Source organism: Lichenostomus cassidix, chromosome 4, assembly GCF_008360975.1.
Source record: "Lichenostomus cassidix isolate B80296 chromosome 4, HeHo_3.0, whole genome shotgun sequence".
Classification (NCBI taxonomy): Eukaryota; Metazoa; Chordata; class Aves; order Passeriformes; family Meliphagidae; genus Lichenostomus; species Lichenostomus cassidix.
The window spans coordinates 20,844,377-20,866,888 of record NC_139484.1 but is presented as its reverse complement, the minus strand read 5'-3'; the positions used below and the strand labels follow the sequence as shown (position 1 = coordinate 20,866,888).

The window sequence follows — 22,512 nt, the reverse complement described above, 5'->3', positions numbered from 1 at the left end:
ATGTAGTGCTGTGATTTGTGTGGGAACTGGAGTTGGGTTTTCATGCATTGGAAGCAACAGAGAGTGGAGTGGAAAGCAGCACAAGAAAGAAAAAAAAACTTGCATTGCTGTGAAGAGATTGTTTCATGTAATGTTGGTTTTGTTTGTTTGTTTTAGTTAAAATGCATGTGTTGCCTCAAGCGGTCCTAGGAAGCCCAGGGGAGCATCCCAAGTTCATAGAGCAGACTCTTTGCCCCCCATTAGACTTTGCAAGGTAGGTACCTCTTCTCTTTCAAAGCATCATTTTTGCTGTGAACAGCTTCAGTCAGCTGTGCCGAAGTGACAAATTATGTTTGCTCTTTTGCAATATTTAAAACTACAAAAATCAGAGGCAAAGAAATTCTCTCTTAGGAAAGTTCCACAATTAAAAAGGAAAAATGGCTTAAAATGGATTTCTCTTTAATAACTGAGCAATTTAAAATTAAATAGTAGCCAACTTACAGGTGAAGTGGACTATTTCATACACTTTATGAAGTACAGTGAGTCATTATGGAAACACTGGAGAAATAAGGATAAAACAGCTTGGAAAAAAAAACCTGAAAACTTCTGGAAGAAACTGTATTTTAGCAAGTTCCATCCTCACCTCAGTTCTGTATGAAGAAAGTGTCCATTCCAAATCACAGTCTCTTTTATTCACATTGATTAATTAATTAATTGTACTGTTTTTAATTCTCATTGTATATAAGAAGCCATTTTAAATAATGATTTTCTTGAGTTGATGGAATTTCCCAGTGTATTTTTTCCTAAGTATCACCTCCCTGTCTTTTCTGTGTTGTTGCTACATTAACATCATTGATAATAACAGCCAGGATGAGACAAGTATTTATTATGCTCAGTAAGTTTAATTCCTTATGATGGATGACCATGTTTGTAGTTGCATCAATCCAACAAAGGTTATTACAGAACTTAGGTAAGCAGTAATTAATTTGCAAGTTTTTGCTTATTTTTTTCCCCTTGGCTGTAGTTTCCTTTAAGTTTGAGGGTGTTACCAATCAGAAGTCAGATATGTATGTTTTTGCAATAAGGCAAGTGGCATTTTAAATGGTATATGATTCTAAGGGCTTTCCCCTGATTTTTAATTTTTTTAAAATTTATTAAAATGCCTCTGCAAAGATAATAGAAAGGCATCAGGCTTTCCTTTGTTCCAGTTTGGGATGGTTTTTAACTGCAGTGTGGATTAAATTGCAGCAATCTAATAAGAATTTGCCTGTTGTAGTTCACTATTTCAGTTGGGGGTGGTTTCACTTAATGTCCCCTGTTCCAAATACTTGGTGTGTTTTCTATGTGCTACTGATGAGCAGAAATCTAATTTTTACAGTCTTAAAGTAGAAAGGTCAGCCAGGGTTTTTTTGTGTTGTCTACTTGATACTTCGTATTTATTTGTCAGAGATACTGTATTTCAATTTTTCTATTACCTCATATAAACCTATAGTATTTTGAAATAGGTTTTACATCAGTTTAAAATATACATTAATTACCTTATTTTCATTATCCTAATGACTTTATGTATCTTCCTAAATTATAACTATTTTGGTGTGAAATGTTTGATATTGATTACATTTTGGTGTTGATAATAAATGAATTTTTATGGCCGTATCCATAAGGTGTACATTTAGCCAGATCAGCAGCAACTCCTATGGATTATAAGTGCAGCCTGGAAGTCAAACCTCTGCTGGTGCCACTCAGCAGCGGCAAATTCTGGAATGAATTTAAAGGCACTATTTGTGAGGGAAGTTTTCACTGCTACATTGTTTTAAATACAGATATGTCAAAATATCTCTGCTTTGCTTATCTATTTTGTTTTCATTTAAATGAACTTCATGAAGTGTCTTTGGTATTCTCAGAGCAATAAGGAGAATGACGCTTATATTAGCTAACATTATGAAAAGAATTTACTCTCATCACTGTAATGAAAGACAGCAGTGTAATACAAAGAGCAAAGTAATGGATTTATGTGGAACACTAATGCTGAATTTCTTTTATCTTTGAGTGATTAACCAGACAATCTTTATGTTCTTTTTTCAGAAGAATAAAAATAAATTCACATTACTTTTATAAAGATAACATCCTCTACAGTCGGAATATCAGATTCTATTTAAATACGCTTTTTGGTCAGTAAGTGCATATTACCCTTTCAAGGCATCTTGTGTATATCAGAGTGGAGATGCAAAGATATGATGGCTGAACTGAAAGGTGAAAAGATGCATAATTCAAATTTTAAACTTAGATTCATGCATCCTGAAATTTCCTCTTAATTTTAATGCCTTTCGGATTACCTCTTCAGTGCACTCATTTTTGCACTATGCTGCTCAAGCTGTGGAAAGCCAGGAGCATTGCACTGAGGAAAATATTCTGAGTTGTATTTGGGAATTCTTTTGTTGATTTGCCTTTTTTTTTCAATTTTGAGGAAGCTAACTACAAAATAGATGGGACCAATGGGGTCCATACAGATGATACAAAAATGAAAAGGTTCTGGATTAGGAAATGGTTTAAATATGGATAGCTTAATCAAATGTTATAGATTTAGGCAATACACAATTTCTTCTTGTTTAGACAGAAATATCAGATAACTAGATCCCTGAAAGCTAATACCACCTCTGTTTTCTTTTAGAAATAAAGATTTGAAATAGCTAGGACCAAAAAATTAAAAAGATATTTGTATCTGTTTATAGAATGTCTGATATATTACTTTGTCAATATTTCAGTATTTAGCTCTACTTGGCAATGATAATATATTATACATGCTGCAGAAGTCTATGTTAGCACCTTACAGTGTTTCTTTTAATTTTTTTCATTTAAATTTAGGATTCATTTGATCAAAGACAAAGATGGCATAGATGATTATTTGGCGAAGAATATCAAAGGAGTGTCAAAAGAAGAAGCTGCTGCGTAAGTTGGCTTTTTCGAGGCATTTTAACATCCATAAGTTTATTGTTTCCTTTGTTTCTAGTCATCATAGTCATTTAAATTTAAAGTTCCCTAGGCCCTACCCTTTTTAGTGGAACTTGGCATTTAAAAATTGAAGTTGATATTAAATAATGATGGTTCATTTCTCCTGATGTTAAATATATCAAAGCATTTATCTCCTTGGTTTTACTAATTTGTATATTTACCAATTAGGTCAGATTTGTAACATTATTGTTAAGACTGTGTCAGTAATTATATTGTGCTGCCTTTTTTTTCCCCCCTTATCTTTTTTTCTGAGCCTTTGTGAAATATCTCCTTTGGGGTGGGCAACATACACATTCTTGTAATTTTGAATTACTATTTAGCCAAGCCCAAGTGCTGACTTCTGTGGTGAAGCATTTAATACCCCATTAGTTATTTAAAAACCCAGTGAATGAAAGAAATCTAGATAACTTTTGATTTCTTACAGCTGAGGTATTTACATTTAGAAGTTACAAGAGACTCTGACTGACTTATTCTTCTGGAGTCTTTTAACAGATCTGGGGTTCAGCACCATCAAAATTAATGAAAGAATTCTAACGAACTGGGTTGCTGGTTGCTTAAGTGAGCTGATTTATTTATTTCAATATTTAAATAATAAAAGGATGCATATACAAGGGCTCTAGGCACCTTAACAATTAATATTGCAAGATCACCCTTGCAGCATAAAAACATTCTATCAGTCAGACAGGAATTCCACCAGCTAGTTTCTTGCAAAACTTGCTTTTCTCCTTCCTAGCCTAAGAATGTGCCTGCAAACCTTCCCGAAAAACTTCCACGTTAAAATCCAGAAAATTACTAGAAGTATCCGATGTCAGGGAGCAAGCACAGAACTAAGTACCTTCCCTTACTGTCACCCTGGTTCCATGCCAGCTGTAGCTGCTCTACTTATTGCACTCCAACAGTTGTCACAGGCCAAGTTGCCTTCCCAGGGAGCTGTTTCAGTTGTCAGCCCCAGTGGATTTCCACACACCCTGCTAGTGACACAAGTGTTCTTTCTGAGGTGATTACACAGGAAGTCTGAACTGCTATTTTAAAGAAGGCCTTGGGGTTTCTAAGTGTATTTTACAGCTCTGATTTCATCAGGTCAGCTTGTTAACACTATTAAAAAACCAAACAAAACCATAAAAAAACAGAGAAAAAAACAATGCAAAAAATCCTCCTGTATGATGTTTCTATATCCAAACCCTGAGTCTGGATATTGTGGAAAAGGAAACCAGTAAGGACATCTGCAAAGAAGTGAGAATTTTATCATCTTTTCTGCAGTATCTACACAAAGTGAAGTTTCCTTACAATTTTGTAAGAGGCTGTTTTTCCAAAGTTACCAAAGCTTCTTTGAAGATTAAACTGAAATATTGTACATATTCTGGCGTATTTCTATGGAGAACCTATTTTAAAAGGTTACATTCATGTTCTCTGCATTTAATTCTTCTTGGAATTTTAGCTTTTGATAATAGATCAGCAGTTATGAAATTTCTCTCTCTATATATAATTCATTAATGCTCTTCCATAACCTTGATAAAATCATTTGAGAGCAAACAAGAGGTAACAAACTAACTGCACAGTTATGTTAGTACTATGCTAATCTAGTTAGAAAAAGTAAATGCATCAAATGTAATCTAAAACAAATTTATAAAGTAAGGCAATGCCAGGTCTGTAAATGATCTAACTGTAATCAGTGTAGTGCTCAGTATGTCTCAGCAGACAACAGATGTTATTATTTTAAAAATATGAGAGATGGCCTGTAATATGCTGTGTATTTTTTCAATATTGTTTCCATTCCAGAGGTCGATTATTACACTTCTTTATCAAAGGACTGAATTTCCTTCCTCTGCCACCTAAATATCTGTACTTTTGTTTAATATGGAGGTTAACTTAATTATTTATTATATTTATTATAAATAACAGTGATTATTTCATCAAGACAAATTCTTGTAGCCACACTCTGACTCAATATTAAACACTCTCTTTTTTAAAGCATATGTTGGGCAAACAAGAAATTTGCCCAATTTACTGCTAAATAAAGACGTACTGCTAAATAAAGATGTACATGGGTGCTATCACATTAATGGGGTGAAAAAAGCAATATTCTTTAAAACTTTTCCCTAAAATTCTATCCTTCACAATATTTGTTAAAATTGAGATGAACTATTGAAGGGAAAAGGTTGCAGTTCTTCTTGTATTGTAAAATATTGTACGTGTTCCAAACTTCAGTAAAAGAGAATTCCCTTGAGTGTGCTCATGATATGATCTCTTTTTTCCCTGTGGAAAAATGGGAGATGTTTTTAATTTTTTTTCTTTGTAATAATTTTTTGTCCCAGGTAGATATGATGAAAGAGGGAGAAAAAACAGTGCTTAAGAAAGATAGTACTTTAATTATATTAAAACAGGATATTGATTTGTTTTTTCATTGATTTTGTTTTGCTTTCTTCTCAAGGACTTTAACTTGAAATAAGAAGTGAATGTGGCGCAAGGATCTGGAAATGGAAAAAACACATATGTTCCATTAATGCAGAATGTGAATGCTTTCTTGCCGCAGAATTAGGCTTTTGTATGAGGAGGTTGGCTGACTCAGTGGCTCTCAGTGTGCTTTCCCTGATACTTGCTGTTCTTTCTGAGTCCTGACTCACCAAGTCATTAAAGGCTCAAAATCAGATTGCACTAAAAATTAAAGATAGTTCTTGGGACTGAACTAAGAGTCAGGAAGTTCACAATGAACTGTGAAGTAAAGCATTTTTCATCAAGAGATTGATTCCAGGATTGACTCTTCAAATGTGTTTAGAGCCTAAAATGGGCCAGAATTTGATATTGTCATACTTGCTTCCTGATCTTTTTGTCAGGGCCAGAAGGATCAAGTAACAGTTCTCCCCTCTTCATACAAATTAAAATTGTCCAAAGAGGACCATGTCATCAAAAATGAGTTGAAGACTAAAAAGATACTTTGAATAATACTTTGAAATGTATTTTATGAGAGGAACAGCTTTGCTTAGCTGTAACAAAAAAAGGAAAAATTACAGTAGTGGTGTTACTACATGTATTTCAAATACATTTGAGTTGAATGATGGAGTTCTACTGTCCTCAAGACTGGTGGTCAAATGAAATACAAATTATTATACAGAGATGGTAAAGGCTAACCTAGGTATGCAGAAAATACGTATTTGTGTTTCCTCTCTTGGGAGCAGTGGATCAGTGTGTCATGGAAACTTGCCTTGATAAATCTGTGTCAGTAAAGACAAGCCCTGATATAACTCTTTTCAGGCAGGTGACAAGATTATCTTACACACATTCTGTCAGATGTTTTTGAGATACAGTGGGCTGTTCTGCTTAGAATTCTCCAATGGTCCACTTTAGGATTAGCTGGAACAGAAAAAGGCAAAGGCTTTAATTCTCAGGTGGGCTGTGTGCCTCAAAGCAGTTGTTGGCCATCTCTGCCAATACTGGGAAGATGGATCATTAAATTACTTCACAGATTGTAGACTGCAAAGTGCAACATAAAATTTTTGCTCTAGCAGTGATGACTGATGAATATAGTAAAGTATAGCTTTTGTGAACTCCCTGCAAAATAGCAAAGGAGCTTTCACCCAAGTTTAACTGATCCAGGTTAATAACCCCATATAATCAATGTAAATAATCAAGAGAAAGGAGTGTGATTAGTTGAGCCACATCGTTTAGGATTCACACAAGTGCTTTAGAACAAGGTGAACCATACTTTTGAAGCACCTATTTCTTTCCATTGCTTATGGAGAGATCATAGGGTGATGAGCTCAGATGTAGACACGAACATTTACTGCTCAATCCCCCACACTGGAGAACTATGGAATTTTGAAAACTGTAAAAAGGATGAGGAAGAGGTCTTAGAGACTGATTCCTGAGGCAGCATTTTTGCAGGAAGCTGTCAAGTTCAGAACAGGCATCCATTTTAAATCTTTCATTGATGCCATCTGATAAAAAATTCTTTTTCCATTCTTCAGAGACAAATTATTTACTCTCCCCACTCCCCAAGTTGCTTCGCTTTTCATTGTCAGCACCAGCTAGGTAGATTAAGGAAAAATATGTGGGAAAATTAATGAGGCATTAAGTGTTCAATGAGTTTGTGGAAATAAATTATTTTTTTGCTGCATCTGTACATCTTCTACCAGTTGATCTCTGAATATTCAACCCTGTCTGTCCTGTAGGACTAAGGAGGGAGAAACTTCCTCACCTGACTAGGGGCCAGAATAATATGGAGAGTTCACTGAGGGAGAAAAATGGTATTAGTGGACTGATGGAGAGGAGAAGACCTAGTATGAAGAGTGTTTTGTTATGTATTTCCATCATAGCCATGATGGATTAGTAAGCCCTGCTATTAGAATGGGCTTCTTCTAACTTTCTTGTCTGTTTATAAGTTATTTAAATCATGAGAGTTTCAGTGCTCAGTTTTTGATTTCTTTGCTTATGTATGTATGTATGTATGTATGTATCTATCTATCTATCTATCTATCTGTATTCTGGTCTTTTGCATTGATTGACCAGCTCTTTGGGGAAGCTGAACACAAATAGCTGACTGGGGACTTGATTAACCCATACTTTTTAGTAGCTGTCACCTCTACCCCACAAATAGTAATGTGACTTCTTAGGTGACCTATGAAATTTTTCACTCAAAAAATAGATTGGGACCTATTTTCACTGACATCATATTGCCGTGTTTTCTTTTTCACTACCTGACATTTGAAGGAGCTTAATTTAGGTGTGAGGATTCAGTGTTGTAAGGTGGATTTCACCATTTCTGTGTTATTAACTGAGGCTCTCGAGGGACAGAAGAGGGGCACTGCCAAGAAAAAGGGTAAGGAGAAACATCTTGTTGGTATGGGGTTGAGAAGCAAACCAAGAAGAGGTGCGGCTGTTATGACTAGCAAGCTTGCGAAAGGAAATTTGGGATGCAGACAGGCAATGTGTAGGTGCAGATTCTGCTTGTCCCTTGTATTTCAGCCCTTAATTGCACAGCATTTGGTTCTAGTGGTGTGAGCTGATTCCATTTCTTCTGTGTACAACGCTGTGAAGATGGAGAGAGGGAGGCAAGCTCAAGGCAGCTGCAGAAAGACATAGCAGCAAACAGAAAAAGAAATAAACTTCTTTCCCTTTCATGTTCAGTCCTTGCAAGATTCTGCCATTCTTACTGATGTCAGTCTTTTGATGGCACCTGTTAGCACCTTATGGCCCTCTTTGTTCACCTTACTCTAGCTGAAAACTGGTGGAATGTTGTGTAAACTCATTTACATTTTATGAGGGTATTTCTTCACTTTTAGATACTAAAAACTACGGAAGAGGGTAAATCAGAACCAAAGAAATTTATCGTTTCATGGTAAAAGAAATTTTAAATTAAGGCACTCTATCCCAAACTCCCTGCTGGTTGTGGAAAGGGAGATGGCACAAGTTGCTTAGTGAGCTAGATGATAAATTTTAAATTTCTTTCACAATATTATTTAAATATGTATTTTTTTCAGTCTGAATAATTCCTAACAATCTCGCTTGCTGTGACCAGGATTCAATGTTTATTAAACAACTTTCAAAAAGAGATTTTAGCACTTAGAGGCACACATTCTTTTTGGTCAAGTGAATGATCTCTGTGAATTTTGGGCCTGATAAGCATATTATTTAGTGTAATTAGGCAGTGATCTGAAGAACAGAACTGTGTAGGAAGCGGATGGTTTGCCTTTCCTAAAGAAACTCTCTGTGCATTTGTGTAATGTGAAAGATTTTTCTTGAAAAGGTTAAAAAAAGTTCTAATCAACTTCTGTACATTATGTAGAACTTCATTTTCTAAACTCTGCAAAAGAAAGTTTCATATTTAATGGGAAATCATGAATTATTCCATTTATTATCTACTTCCTCCTTTCAAAGACATGATCTGGATAAAAGGCGGGGTGAATAATTTCAAAAAATACAATACATTTTTAATGGGAAGGTGCAAACTACAGATTCTCATGACTATTAGCAAGTATAGAGGAAACAGAATTTTACTTGCAAAAACTCATCAAACTCTTGCAAAGATAAAATACATGACATACTTTAATAAAGAAGAACACAGTGAGCTGAAGTTTTTCTTTTTTTATGTAACTTGTTGTTTTTACTAAGTTCGGTTTTATGGTTTTTTAGTGTTTTCATTTCTCAATAGTTCAACAATATTTAGTACTGAAGATAATGTACAAGCAATACACAACTGACTTCTATTTTTAAGACACTCCATAAAGGTGAAGCATCTCTAACACACAAAAAGAGTCTGAGATAAAGAAAGATTGTCTAATCTGCCGTGGTACAGTCATGACTTCCTAATAATTTTCACAGTGAATCCTTCTGCATTGTGTAAAATCCCTGCTTTTCCTTTCTTCTCCATGTGGTCTATTTGTCCTTATCCTACTGAGTGAATTCAGCTGGGGACTTGAATAAGAGATATCCTAAACAAAAGGAAAAGTACTGTGGGAATTGTTCATATCAATATTGCAATAAATGCATAGCCTTTTGTAGGGTTTTATGATATTTCATAACATCAGCTTGAGAAGATACAGAAAGTAAATAATTACGTTTATCTGTCTTGTACACTGTAAAAGAAACTTGCAGAGAAACTGAACAACTGCTTTGGTATTGTGCAAGTCAGATGGAAGGGATTTCAAACACAGACATTTCTAGCTCTTAGTCCATCAGGTCAGCTCTGAAATAAAAGAGGACAGTTGAGAAATACTTCATTGTGATAAATAGTATTCCATAAAATATGGTTGGAATTACTTTTTGTTAAAGAAAATTATGAATTTAGAAAGAAAAGCTGAAAGATTAATGAAGATAATATTTTTTTCTGATTATACTTGAAATAATCACAGATGTGTGTACTTTTGTATGCTGAACATTTTTATAAGGATAGCACTTTTATCTTTATTTTTTGCGTTTTCTTTGCATCTTTGTTTAGGGACAGAATGTTTCAAAAGTTCATTGCTAAATTTGTATTTCCATTTTCTGGGTTAATGAGGATTCTTAATTATTACAGTGCTTACATTCATTTTAAAATACTTTTTCTGTGTCATCCTTTGATGTTTATAATTGATTAATTTTTCATTTTATGTAGCTTTGAACAAAAGGAAGCGAGTTCAATATATGTGTTCTTTGTGGGATCCTACTGACAGGGTGTGCATCCCCCTTTGATTGCATGATTTAGGTTAAAGTGTGGTTTGACAACAATCCAGTCACTGAGGCAGTAGATGAAAAACACTGCATTGCTGAAAGTTCTTGGACCTATATATATATATGGTAAAAAGCACCTACATCTCTTTTTTTTTAAATATATGCCTTATTCTCATCTTTCTATTAATAGTTCTGGATGCATACCTCCATAAAGCTTTTCTTCTTTAAAAAATCTGTATTGTTGCAAGTCAATTCCAAGGGATGTTTTTCCCTTCCACAATGTGTACAAATTTTCATGCAATATTTTTTAAATTTATAACCAGAATAGGAAATCCTTTTTATAATATTTGGGAGTTGGTGTATTTTATTCTTTTTTTAATAGGATATTAGCTATTTCAAGTTTGTAATTTGGAATTAAAAAGCACGCAGCCCGCCCTACTATAATTTAATTTTTAGCCTTAGTGGTAAAATATTCTGAAGTGTAAGCTGTCTATTACCACTTAATGGCATTTACCGTACTGTCATATCTTTTTTTAATGAGATTACTATAGTCTACAATTTAACATATTACCATCCAGTAAATATTTCATTAAAAGAAAAGTATTTAAATGGACAGTCTCTAAACCAGGATTAAAGAGGCTGTGCCCTGATGCAGTTAAACAGCTTTGTATCAGTAGCAGTATGTGTGAAATGTGCTGAGTGCCTGGATCATCTGAGGGCTTGACTTACCAAAATACTGACATGGATAAATTTTCACAGAGAATTGGGATATCACAGGGCTCCAATGTATTTTTAAGCTACCTGTGTGCCCACCTTTGGCGGGTTGCAGCCCAGGGACATGGCAGTGTAGACATCAGCAGAGTAAGTACAGAGTTCGAGTACACCACTCTAACCTGGAAGCTAAAGGCAGATCCTCAGCTTCCATATTTGCCACCTATTTGCAGGAGCACTTTTGGTGTTCAACAGTTCCCTGCAGAAACTTGAACTAAATTTAGGCATGGGTCACCAGCAGTGTTAAAACTGTTCTTGTTTTCTGGCCATCCAGCTATAATTGAATGATAATTCCTCTTTCAATTCCTAGGCAGAGCAGCCTGAACGTACAAATTCATACCAATTATTTGGCTTTTTTGCATTTTATGTACTATATATTTTTTACATAATGCATAATATCTTTCAAATTTTAGGGAGGAAATTCTGGTATCCCCATGTTTATGCTGTGTTTGTTTGCATATAGGTTAAGCAAAAAGTAGCTAAGTGTTTGCATACTTTATGTAATTTTTTTTGTAGATTTGTAGACAGGAAATGGGGGGAAGTAAAATAAATTTGTGTAAATAAACTTAAACAAAAATATCTTGATTATTTTTTCATAATTTTGTGATGCTTATCTAAGGCATTTATATCAGTCATTGGCGTGCCAACTGCAAAAGGAAATCCCAAGTGGATGAAACCTATTTGAATACAGTTTTAAAACATAATAATTGGTAGAGTAATTATTTTACACTGGAAGTACACTTTAATATTTTATATACTATCGTTGTTTAATCCATGCCATTTTATGCTTTACAAAATGGGATTTCTATAGTACACTTGTATTGTAATCAGCAGCTGGAATTAACTAAAGTATTAATTAAGCTCTGGAAAATCTAAATATATGAAACCTGATATTTTATATATGTATATATATAAATATATATACAGATTTACATACATATATATATATATATATGTATATACATATATATATGTAAATCTGCCATCTGAAAATAATAGACTTTTGGACTTATTTTGCGTGTCAGTAATTGACCACATCAGACAGGAGGCATGGAGAATTAAGCTCCTGATAAATGATTCTGTTGTGCTGTACTGACTATTTTGATTATTTGTGGCACCACTACCTGTCCCTTGGTTTCTTAATTTCGTCTTTCTTTTCTCTCCTTCAGTGCAAAGGATAGAATGCAAATAGCCTTGTTGTGGAGGATTTTAAGTTAAAGGGAATGTTGAGAGGTGCTCTGCTGATCTCCCATCATTGCTTAAGGCTCTTGTAAAAGTGAAACACCAGAATTCATGAAAGTCTTTGAGACTGGAACAACAGTGTAATTTCATTAATCTCACTGAAGGTGTACTATTTATTATTTTTGCATTGGTAAAGGCAGATTAGAATCCAGTTCCTGTCCTTTCTCAGCATCGCTCTAGATCGTTTTGTAATAGCAATGATAATACAAAAAGAAATCCGTATAAGGAAAGTACAGAAAGGGCTGTATAATTTAATAAAAAATTAAAATTCCCGTAGCAATATCCAGGTACACTTAAATTAAACACAATTTTAACAACAGAAGTGTCTTTTCAAGCTCACAGATCCACATTCAGTGAGTAGCTCCTTCCAGCCATATGGTAAAATCATCACCTGTACCATGCTGCCACTGAAAAGGTAACTTTAACTTTGGGTGCTTATTTATTTGGTGCAAAAGACTTCTGACACACCACCCATCATGGCACAGAGACTCTCAGAAGCTCACCGAATTTTTCAGCCCCTTATGATAGAACACTGCATCCCAGTAACTGCTGGTGTACAAGCAGACCCACCTGGGGCTCATTGCCCAGCCTGTGTGAGTAAACATTTAGCAACATCAGGGGGTTTCAGCAATGACACAAATGAGGGCACAGGCGAGGAATGGGGCATTCTCAGCATCAGCTGGCTCTGTGCTAAGTCTTGTGGTTCTCATCAGTTGAGTTTCATGGATTAAAAGACCCCAAACAATTCTGCTTTCAATTAAAACCAGACTAATGTGTATCTTTGTTTTAACCATAAATACGTAGAAATGCTCCAAATTTCACTTAAAAAATAGTTTGCTTTAAAAAAAAACCTATCTGAAACCTTTCGCTCATGATCACCTTAGGGGAGAGAGGACTTTGTTTTGCAGTCACATCACACTGAGTTTTAAAAAGAAACCCGGCTGACATTACAGCGCTTTCTGCTCGCTTTGGCTCGTCACAGTTTCATGGCTTGCAGGTGACCGTGCGGGCCAGGCGAGTGCCTTGGTGTCCCCTCGCCCTGTGCGGGCACGGCCGGGGGCTCTTTGTTCTGTCGCCGGATCCGCGCATCCTGCCTGCAGTTTCCCTCATTTCCAGTAGATGCCCCCAGAGACCATTAAACCCCTTGAACGGCTCCGCTCCGAGCCAAGGAAAGGGCAGTCTTTTCTCATTTGGCTCCTGGAAGTAACATAATTGTTCAAAGGAAGCCTAAAGTCGGCGCGGGCGAATGCAGGAGAACAAACTCGCTTATTTCATAACAAATCATAATTTATTAGGTAGTAAGGTTCAAAGTGTTTAGTGTAAGGTTGCTTATTAATGTAGTAGAAACAACACTAATGTTAACAGTGGGATTTTAAAAAATAAATCCTCAAATCATAGGATATCCTGAGTTGGAAGGGACCTTTGGTATCCGGTTTTGATATCGACATTAGAAATCAAGTAATCTGTAGTTATCTAAAACATGGGTTGTTCTACTTAACCTCAGATTTTACACAATGCATAACATCATAAAGTGCAGGATGGAAAGGATTTTGAGAATTAAGGATCTGTATTTATCTCAAGAAATCATGAAAAGTTTACTGCTGTTACCTACACCATGCCTGTGTTCAAAAGAAATGTTTTTTGGGGAAAAAAAACCACCGGAACTTTCATCTGGAAGGGCTTTGATAACTGTAACAATTTTAGAATTCTTTGCAGTGTCGACCTCTCTTAGGTGATACAAACACCATTTATCCCATAATGCCATTAATCTCTTCCCCTGTTTTATTGTTCGTCTGTGATCAGTCACTTGTGGCTTATGTATTACAGAAAGTTAAGGAAGCAGTAATATTATTATTGTTTGTTTTGTGTATTATGACTGAGATGACTTTTATTTTTATGCCACTAAATTTGAAGGGTTATACAGTAGATAGCTTCATTGTTTGTATGCTAAAATTGGTCCTTTTTGCCTTGGAAAAAAATGTTCTCTGCACGGCAGGATTACTTCAGCATTATTTCAGTTTCTTGATTAATTTGGATGGGTATTTATTAAAACACTCTTGACACTGATGTTTAAAACTGATATGTTTTACTATATGCTTTGTTTTCCTGTAGTGGTTTGCTAACAATGCTTTCTTGTGGGGAAAGTGTGCTTTGACTTCAAGTAAAATACATCAGTCTACAGAAAATAATGTGTACATGGACACAGTTTTTCTGTTTCTATGAATATTGGTTCAGTGAGTATGCAGTGAGTGTTAAAAATTACCTAAATGACATTTTGGATAGTGACTGCTGAGATCTTTTAGCACTACTTCCTTGTTTACTTCCAATACATCTAATGATCTAATTCATGCACAGATAGATACATACAGAGATCACATTTTATAAATAAATGGACATGGGTGTGTACCTGGTATGCAGATTGTTATTGCCCCTCTGACTTCTATTACTGTAGCATTCAGTCCTAGGCCTTTGGAAGTTGATAGGAATTTTTTACCTATATTCTCCAGGGGTTTTTTTAGGTGTATAGGCTTTTTAAACAGGAAAGAAAAAGAAAGTATTCCATATACAGAACAGAGAATACATTGCAAGGTATTAGTATTATATCTTTACAGTGTTTTTAAGCTATATGCTGTGTATTTGGTATGTGTCAAATATAGCATATTCTGGCAAATTAAAATTTAAATGTTTAAACATAATTTCTCATTTATTTTTCTAAGATACATGTTGAAAATGTTTTCTGGTGCAGAATAGTTATATCTTTTCCTGTGTCTGTGTTAGCAACGTGTGATTTTCAGTCTCAAAAAACATCTATTTATATATTAAACACAAATACAGTACTGTCTAGTCTACAATGTATTAGGATTATTTATTATTTTTATGCTCAGTTCTACAACTGAAATGTGAAAAATATGTGTGAAGAATTAATGTGCATCTATGTAGTAAGAGATTTTATTTTAATTATGTCATTTATTAAATAATGCAGATTATTTGCTTCCTACATCTTACATTGCTGTCTATTTCATTGATATCTGGCTAAGAAGTTTGTCACATCACTTCCATCTTATCAACATTGTTAAAGAATTGCAGTAGCTCTTTTTAGTCTTTTTACTCTCATTGAGCTATTATTTAGCATGAGGTAATCTGAATTTATTACATACACTGTAAATCTCAGTTTTCAGAATTCCACATTTATTTCAAAGCTGAGATAATTTGAATTAAAATGTATTTTAATCTAAAAGCAGAGTCTTATAAACAGTTTGTAAACTTAATGGAATATACAAGATAAAGGTAACACATCTAGGTCCTTGCCATTTTATCAGAGTAAAGGTTTGTTTTCCCTCACTGGATAGCAATCCCTGCAAGCCTTTACATCTGTACCTTTGTGTTGCAGTCCCATTGGACTCATAGTTTTCTCCAGAATAGGACACAATGATTGTTTCATGCCATATAAAAGAAATGTTTTGATTATTTCCATAAATAATACCTCAAAAGGTGTATTACCACTTGAGAATATTTGATTCCACAACTTTTTAAGAGGTACAACTTATCAGAGTTTATGAAGGTGATAAATTCAATAAAAATTCATCATAGAATGATTTGATTGTAAAATTAGGGAGAAATTATCAAACTTTTGTATCCATAAACCAGCTGAAGTTAATTTGCTAAACAGAAGCAAAATAACATCTAATGATTATGATTCTGGCATAGCATTTGTCTGACATTTTTTAAACCAAACCATCATGTCCTACAGCAAAACTATTTAAAGTGTATATCTATAACAACAGATACATATAACATATAACAACAAATATATATATATATAACGTAAATATATAACATATGCAACATGTATAATATATATAACAACATATATTTAATAACATATATGTTGTTTTGACATATGGAATGTGCCTCAATTTTCCCTGTGCACTGTCTTAAGGCAAACTAAGGGTTCATTGTGTTTTCATGAACTGATGTAAACGTGAGGGGGGTTCCCATCAGTCAGCCTTTTTACCAAACACCAGCTAAAGAATAGCAGTGTATTTTTACCATGTTTTCAATGTATATATTGGTATTTATTCATTATTGCCATGTTTGCTTCCCTAGGGTATGGCATTTGAATCATGTTTTAGCAGATCTCTTTTTGAGCGAGGGAAATAATACCTACTCCCTTCTGCTGAACTGCAGAGGTCTCTTCTTGAAAGCTGTTGTAGTTATCTGCACTTATTTGGTAAGGTGGAGAACAGAATACAGGTTTAAAGGCTTAAAATCTACCTTTCTTATTCCCAGTTACAGGAATTCATACAAGAAGAACATCTGCATAGACATGCTGCGACAGGGTTATCACAAGTCCTTCTCTGAGCTCCTCACTCTGATACAGAAGTGGAATGCCTTGAGGGAGGCTGCAGGGCCTGGGTCAGCCATATGGCATGAGAAGTCCCTGGAGGAGCAGCCTGATAAGCTGGATCAGCTTTACCACTTCCTGACCAGGGCTGAGGCAGCCCAGCGAGCAGGTAAATGGGGGGATTGTGGGTAGCAGAGCAGCGGGAGCCGCAGCCGCCAGTGCCTGGGGGAAGCTTCCAAATTGTTTCATGTATGAATTTGAAACGTTACTGCATCTTAGCACATTTCAGCCTTAGTCAACTGAGCTGTATTTATAGAATGAATGATTAGGAACTGCAGATATCAGGAGAGGTTTTGTGAAGAAAAAAAAAGGGGAAAAGGTGTAGAGTGCCTTTTGATATCATCAGAAATGGTTGATGTATTTATAGCTTTGATAACATCTCAATTATTTTCTCATAGTTTCATTATTTACTGTTTTTCTTTCTCTATTGATTTGAGTAGCTGGTTTTGTATTAGAAAAATTTAATAGGTGAAATGCTGTTTCACACAGTAATAGTTTTATAAATCTGTTTTTATTAAATACCCTGTCTGCTAACTGTGTTTGGATTTGTGACTGACTTTAAAAGGATTGTGAACATGTCAAATAAAATACAGCACACAGATGTAACATGCCACCTGTGAATTACTAGATATTAGTGAAGACATAACTCCAAATTACTGTATTTTCTCTGTTGCCTACTATTTACTAAGCACTTGTATTTATCATTTCCTTTTACTATAAATAGTAACATAACTTACTCCATCTTTCTCCATTGGAATAATTGTAGGGATGGAGGCAGATAAAGCTCTAACTGCAGTCCTTTCACAGCTGAGTTGATTTCACTGAAATTGTCTTGTTTCAAGTTGCATTTTGATCATTGCAAATATAAAAACCTACATTAAAGCTTGTGAGTTTGGAATCTAAGCTTTTTGACTGAAATTTAGAAAATGGCAACTTCATTTCAAAAGGAACAGCAAAAGAAACCCTTTTGGAACTTAAAAAAAATGGTCATTTACAATTTTTATTTTATGTTTGCCATGAAAGCCAAAAGTTGTGTTTCTTTATTGAAATTACTATCATTCTTGAGAGGAAGTCCACCCAGCCATGGTTGCAAGGAATCTTTAGATTTTTCTGGAGTATGAATGAGACCTGAATAAGCTCCCCGTAGCTTGCAGAGTATGAGAGAGAAGTTTGGGGCTTGGACTGCCCTGACAGAAGCATTTTGCTGATATTTGATGGTCAAGAAGTAGTGGACATGGCTTATCTCAGTGGGCCTGCTTCCTGCAGCCACTCAAGGAGAACAGTTTGCCTGCCTTCAGTGCATGATGTTTCTCAGTGTTACAAACTGGTGTGTGGCAAGAGGGGTGGCAAACAGACTCCCAGAGAGGCAAGGCATTGCTGAATGTGCAGTTCCAGCCTTTCTCTCAATGAACCTGGCATTTCTTGTGTGCTGGGCTCTGTAAATCTTTCACCTCTCACAGAGACAAGGTAGCAACACCAGCTGCCTGATTGCACCTTGCCCCTGAGAGAGTATCTCCCAACTTTGCCCGTTGATTAAAATGAAAGGAGTAAAAATAAGGAGAACATAAGCATCTTTATTGATGCTTATAATAATAATAAATGCTTACAATAAAAAATAATGAGTAAGATTGGCAAGCATCTTTATTGAATTGCTAAATCAGAGCATAGTTAGTTTTGATTTTTTTCACCAGTTTCAATGCAAACCTTTGCACAAATGCCTTGTTTGTACACAGTGAGGTTTGAGTTGCCTGGCACAGGAAGGGGTGGATGGTAATTCATGTCGCAGGTCTGAGAGCCAGCGGTGCAGTGAAGATTCACATGAATTGTGCAGCTCATCAAACACTAATTCAGTACTTCTGCTAATCCGGTTACTCTCTGATTCTAATCAGATTGCTCGGGGCTCTGGCTTATGATCTCCTGACAACTCCAGTTGACACCATTTAAGAATCATTCAGCAGTTCACCTCAGCTGGAACTTATCATGATGTAGCAGCCACAACAGCAGCTGACCTGTATTTGCTCTTCAGCTGCCACAGTTCAAGCTTAAAAGGGTGAAAGTAATATTTGGGTCAGCAAATTGTGAGAATTTCGTAGTATGGTTGGTGTTGTTAATATTAGGTTAGCTGAAATTTTACCTATCTCAGATCGCAATTGTACTGAAAAAGAGATAGCAGCTATAAATAATGATAATAAAAATTCATGACTTATAAGTTTTTTTGATTAATTGGAGCTTCGTGAAATGTTGGAGTTTGAACCTGAAGTGGTATGTGGAAAACAAAACTTCATTTACTATGTCAGTAAATAATTTTCTTGTTATTTAATTTTTCTCACCTGAAATTTTTGGATCATAGAATATTGCTTTTTCAATTCTGAATATAACTTAGAACTTCTAATTTTGGAATTTTATGGTACTTAGCATAGTGTACAGAGCAAGCTATGTACACATTCAGTTTTTGTATTTATTGGTGGAAAATGTTAGTGGTTTAATAGTTTCCATAGTTTACAGTTCCAGAACACTACCACGCTGGACATAAATTATTTGCTTGAACTGAGTCAGAGCCATCCACCACAATGTGCAGGCTGATATCAAAGAGCAATCACTTTCCTTACTGCTGGGTTTGAAAATAGCAACGTTTTGTATACCAGCATTACATTGTACAGACTGTTTACATATACCAGTAAGGTTCTCTATTTTCATTTTAAATGGAACATTTTGTTTCAACTTCAAATCATACAGGAGTTGTCTTTTTTTTTTTAATTGCCTAGTACCAATATTTTACTATGTGTAAAGAAAATAGCTTTTTCTCTGTCCACCTTAAACTAATTCTTGTTGCATTTGAATATCTCCCAAGTTTTTAAAAAATAGAGTGAACATTAATCCTTGCATCTTCTCAGAAAAATAGCTGATGGAGTTATTTTGCCCCAAGTTCAGCAATATTCTAAAAGCACTGGCAGAAATATTGGCAATGTTTCACTGCATTTTTATCTTGTCTTTTTTATGCAAGTAAAGTAAATGTTTCAAACTTCAAAGCTGAGGGGTTTTTTTAATTATTCCTTGATTTTCCTTTATCTCAGACAAACCTTTCTTTTTACAAGTTCAGGTTTCAGCAGCTAAAAAAAAAAGGAGTTAGTTTAGGTGTTTAAATATATATAGTTGTAGGGCTTTTTACAGAAGAATGCAGGATAAATGTCAGAGTCATGGATCTGCATAGCTCAGCATTTGATGTATACAGAGATTTCTTGGCATGTATATGGAAATGCTGGCAGTTCCCTCAAAATGCAAGTTATATTTTGTGTGTATCAGTACTTGCTAGAGTGAGCTGGTTTGCTTGGAGAAGTTGAAAGGAATGCAAAACAAGTTACAGCTCAAGAACAATTGAAGGAAGAAATGTCTTGGCCATTAACTCTGCTTTGCCAAAGAATGCAAAACCATGGAAAGCTTAGTGGCAGTTCAGTGGCTGCAACATGCGTTGGGCAATTAGCACTGTAGTGGCAGATCACTGTGCCAAAGCTGAGGATGGAATCCTTGAGGGTAAACATGCCTTCAAAAGGGCAAGATACTGCTTATTAGCTATCACTGGAGCAGCTGCTGGAAACTAGGAGTTAAAACCTGGAAGCTGTTGCCTTTCTGAGATTCCACCTGCTCCTGGTTCCTGACCCCACTCAACCTTTGTGCTATGCTGTGTGCTAAATGCTGAATCTATGTGTGTGCTGCAGGCTGCTGACCCTTATTCTAGACAGTACCAGACACACAGAATTAGAAAGAAGTGACAGCTTGGCTTTTTTTCCTCACTTCAGGGTAGGGGAGACTTTTGACAGTATGATTTACCTTTTGTTTTTGTTGTAAAAGATGCCTTTTCATAAAGCATATGGAGAAAGCATGAGTATGTGATGTGCTTGCACTGGAAAATCTTTGTCCAATGTACTTAAGGTTGAAAACAGAGTTTAGCATTTTACAGTAGAAAGCTTTTCTGTAAGATTTCACACTTATGCCTTAGGCTTGGGCTAAAAACATTGCAATAACCATATTGCCCATGCTATTTTGAAAAAAAAAAAAAAAAGGATGGAAAGGGGTTATACATTAAAGGAGGAAAAACTGTAACCCACAAAATCTGCTTTCAATATTTGCTTGGATGAGGCATAGTTTTGGTTGCATTTGGGAGGCTGGGCAAAGGAACATTTCCAAGCAGGTTTATCGTCCTCTACTTAATATTATATCACAGGAAAAAATGCAGCAATTGCTGGGAACCAGTGGAGCATTTATTATTTTTGTAATCATCTTACAAAAAGCTAAAATTATTCTGTCCAGGAAAGAAGCTGAGCTATCTCAAAATACAGCCAATTGTGGAACTACCACTGACTTCAACAACAGCAGCACGTTTTATAAAACTTCTGTAGTATGTTTTTGTTGCAATGGCTTGGAGTGCCCCTTTAGCATTCCAGATTATCAATTAATTTCCTCGTATTATTATCATTAGCTGGCTTTATCCATTAGCCAGTAAAATTATACCCTGACCTTTTCCTTACCATTTTTGCATAGACTATACATTCATCAAGCATTTTCCTTTTATGGACCTGGCAATGTTGGGAGTGGTGTGCTCTGTGTACACTCTAGGAAAGCAGACTGCCTGAAATTTGGTGTCATCATACTTACAACTCACGTTTTTACTTCCTTCATTTGTGGACTTCTGGCTAAATGTTTGGGGAAAAAAGTTTATCCACTTATGGATAAACTCACTGGAAAAAGGAATGATTGAGGGATCCTCTACCTGTAGATGTAGAGGCATCCTGGTTCTGAACAAGCAAAAGGGACTGATTGTTTGCCATGTATAGATCCAGGTAGAAATAAAGTGATTGCAGCACCATCTTCTACTGCAGTTTTTGCCTCTTCTTGATCCAACAACCTCCATCCTGGATCTTTCTGTGTGTGAGTTCTTCACAGTATCAGCTGTCTTGCTACTAAGTTACTGATTTTGATCTCTCTGGCAAAAGAAAAATGAAACTTCCAGCATAAATTGTGTCTCATTCTGACATAAAAAATTACTCCTAGTGACTTAATTGACCTTAGGCCACTCCTTTATGTGTCTTCAAGAGTGAAGGGTCAGTTATAATCTAGTCATATGCACTTAAAACAGACAACTGAAGGGGAGGATGAGTGTTAACAGCTGTTGAAAATTTTCCGTACGGCCTTTGTCTAGCAGGAAAAAAGGACTGACTGGTGGCTTTTTGAGTGGCTTTGAGTCACAGATGGATGTTGAAGAATTTCTTTCTGATACCTATAGTTTAAAAATGAGTGCAAGTTCTTCTCAATGGAAAATGGAACAGCTGCCTCCTTTGTTCTTCAAGGGAAACACCAAACCAGTCTCTCTTCATCATGTTTTCATCTGTTCTCTAAGGACCATGACTGTCCTTCTTTTCCTTTCTTCCACTCTGTCCTGTCACAAAGGAGATCATAGAGATGTGGCAGCAAGTTGTACTTGAGTCACACTAGGATGGCTTGCTGACCTTCTGTGTGTTTCTTTTTTCTCCGTTTAGCTGCGTTGGGGTTATCCTACTCAAGCTGCACCTCACTGTCCCTGTGCATTGCAGTACTTGGTAGCTGTCTAGCTGAGCACAGCGAACCTGCAAACATAGATTTGAGTGATCCTTTGCTCTATGCACAGCCTTGCTTGCCAAGGGAGCAGTTCCTGAGAAGAGCCCAGGCAAAAAGATATGGTTCATTGGGCTGATCAGGGTCTATGGCTTGGGCACAACTAGGGGAGATGTTACTTGACAGTTGGTGCACCTAAAGAGATCCTGATACAGAGCAGGTAACAGCCTGTGTGTTTAATATATGGGGTTTAATGTTTAAGCTTAAATTGAAGGGATTTTTCCATTATCTGTGTTTACAGAAAGATCTCAGCAATGTTTGATAGGAATACTTTCCATTTGTATGTACACTCTCAATTAGGAAGTTGT

The 22,512-nt window shown here is 35.7% G+C and overlaps 1 protein-coding gene across 3 annotated transcripts in view; it reads left to right on the top strand.

Moving 5' to 3' along the window:
* TTC29 (tetratricopeptide repeat domain 29) overlaps nt 1-22,512 on the top strand; it is a 228,690-nt gene that overhangs the window by 114,041 nt on the left and 92,137 nt on the right. For all 3 annotated transcript variants that reach the window (XM_085058203.1, XM_085058202.1, XM_085058200.1), the window contains 3 exons: nt 157-253; nt 2,845-2,928; nt 16,441-16,664. In XM_085058203.1, the coding sequence (XP_084914329.1) occupies nt 162-253; nt 2,845-2,928; nt 16,441-16,664 (400 nt within the window). In that variant the 5' untranslated portion in view covers nt 157-161. The remainder of the gene's footprint in view (nt 1-156; nt 254-2,844; nt 2,929-16,440; nt 16,665-22,512) is intronic.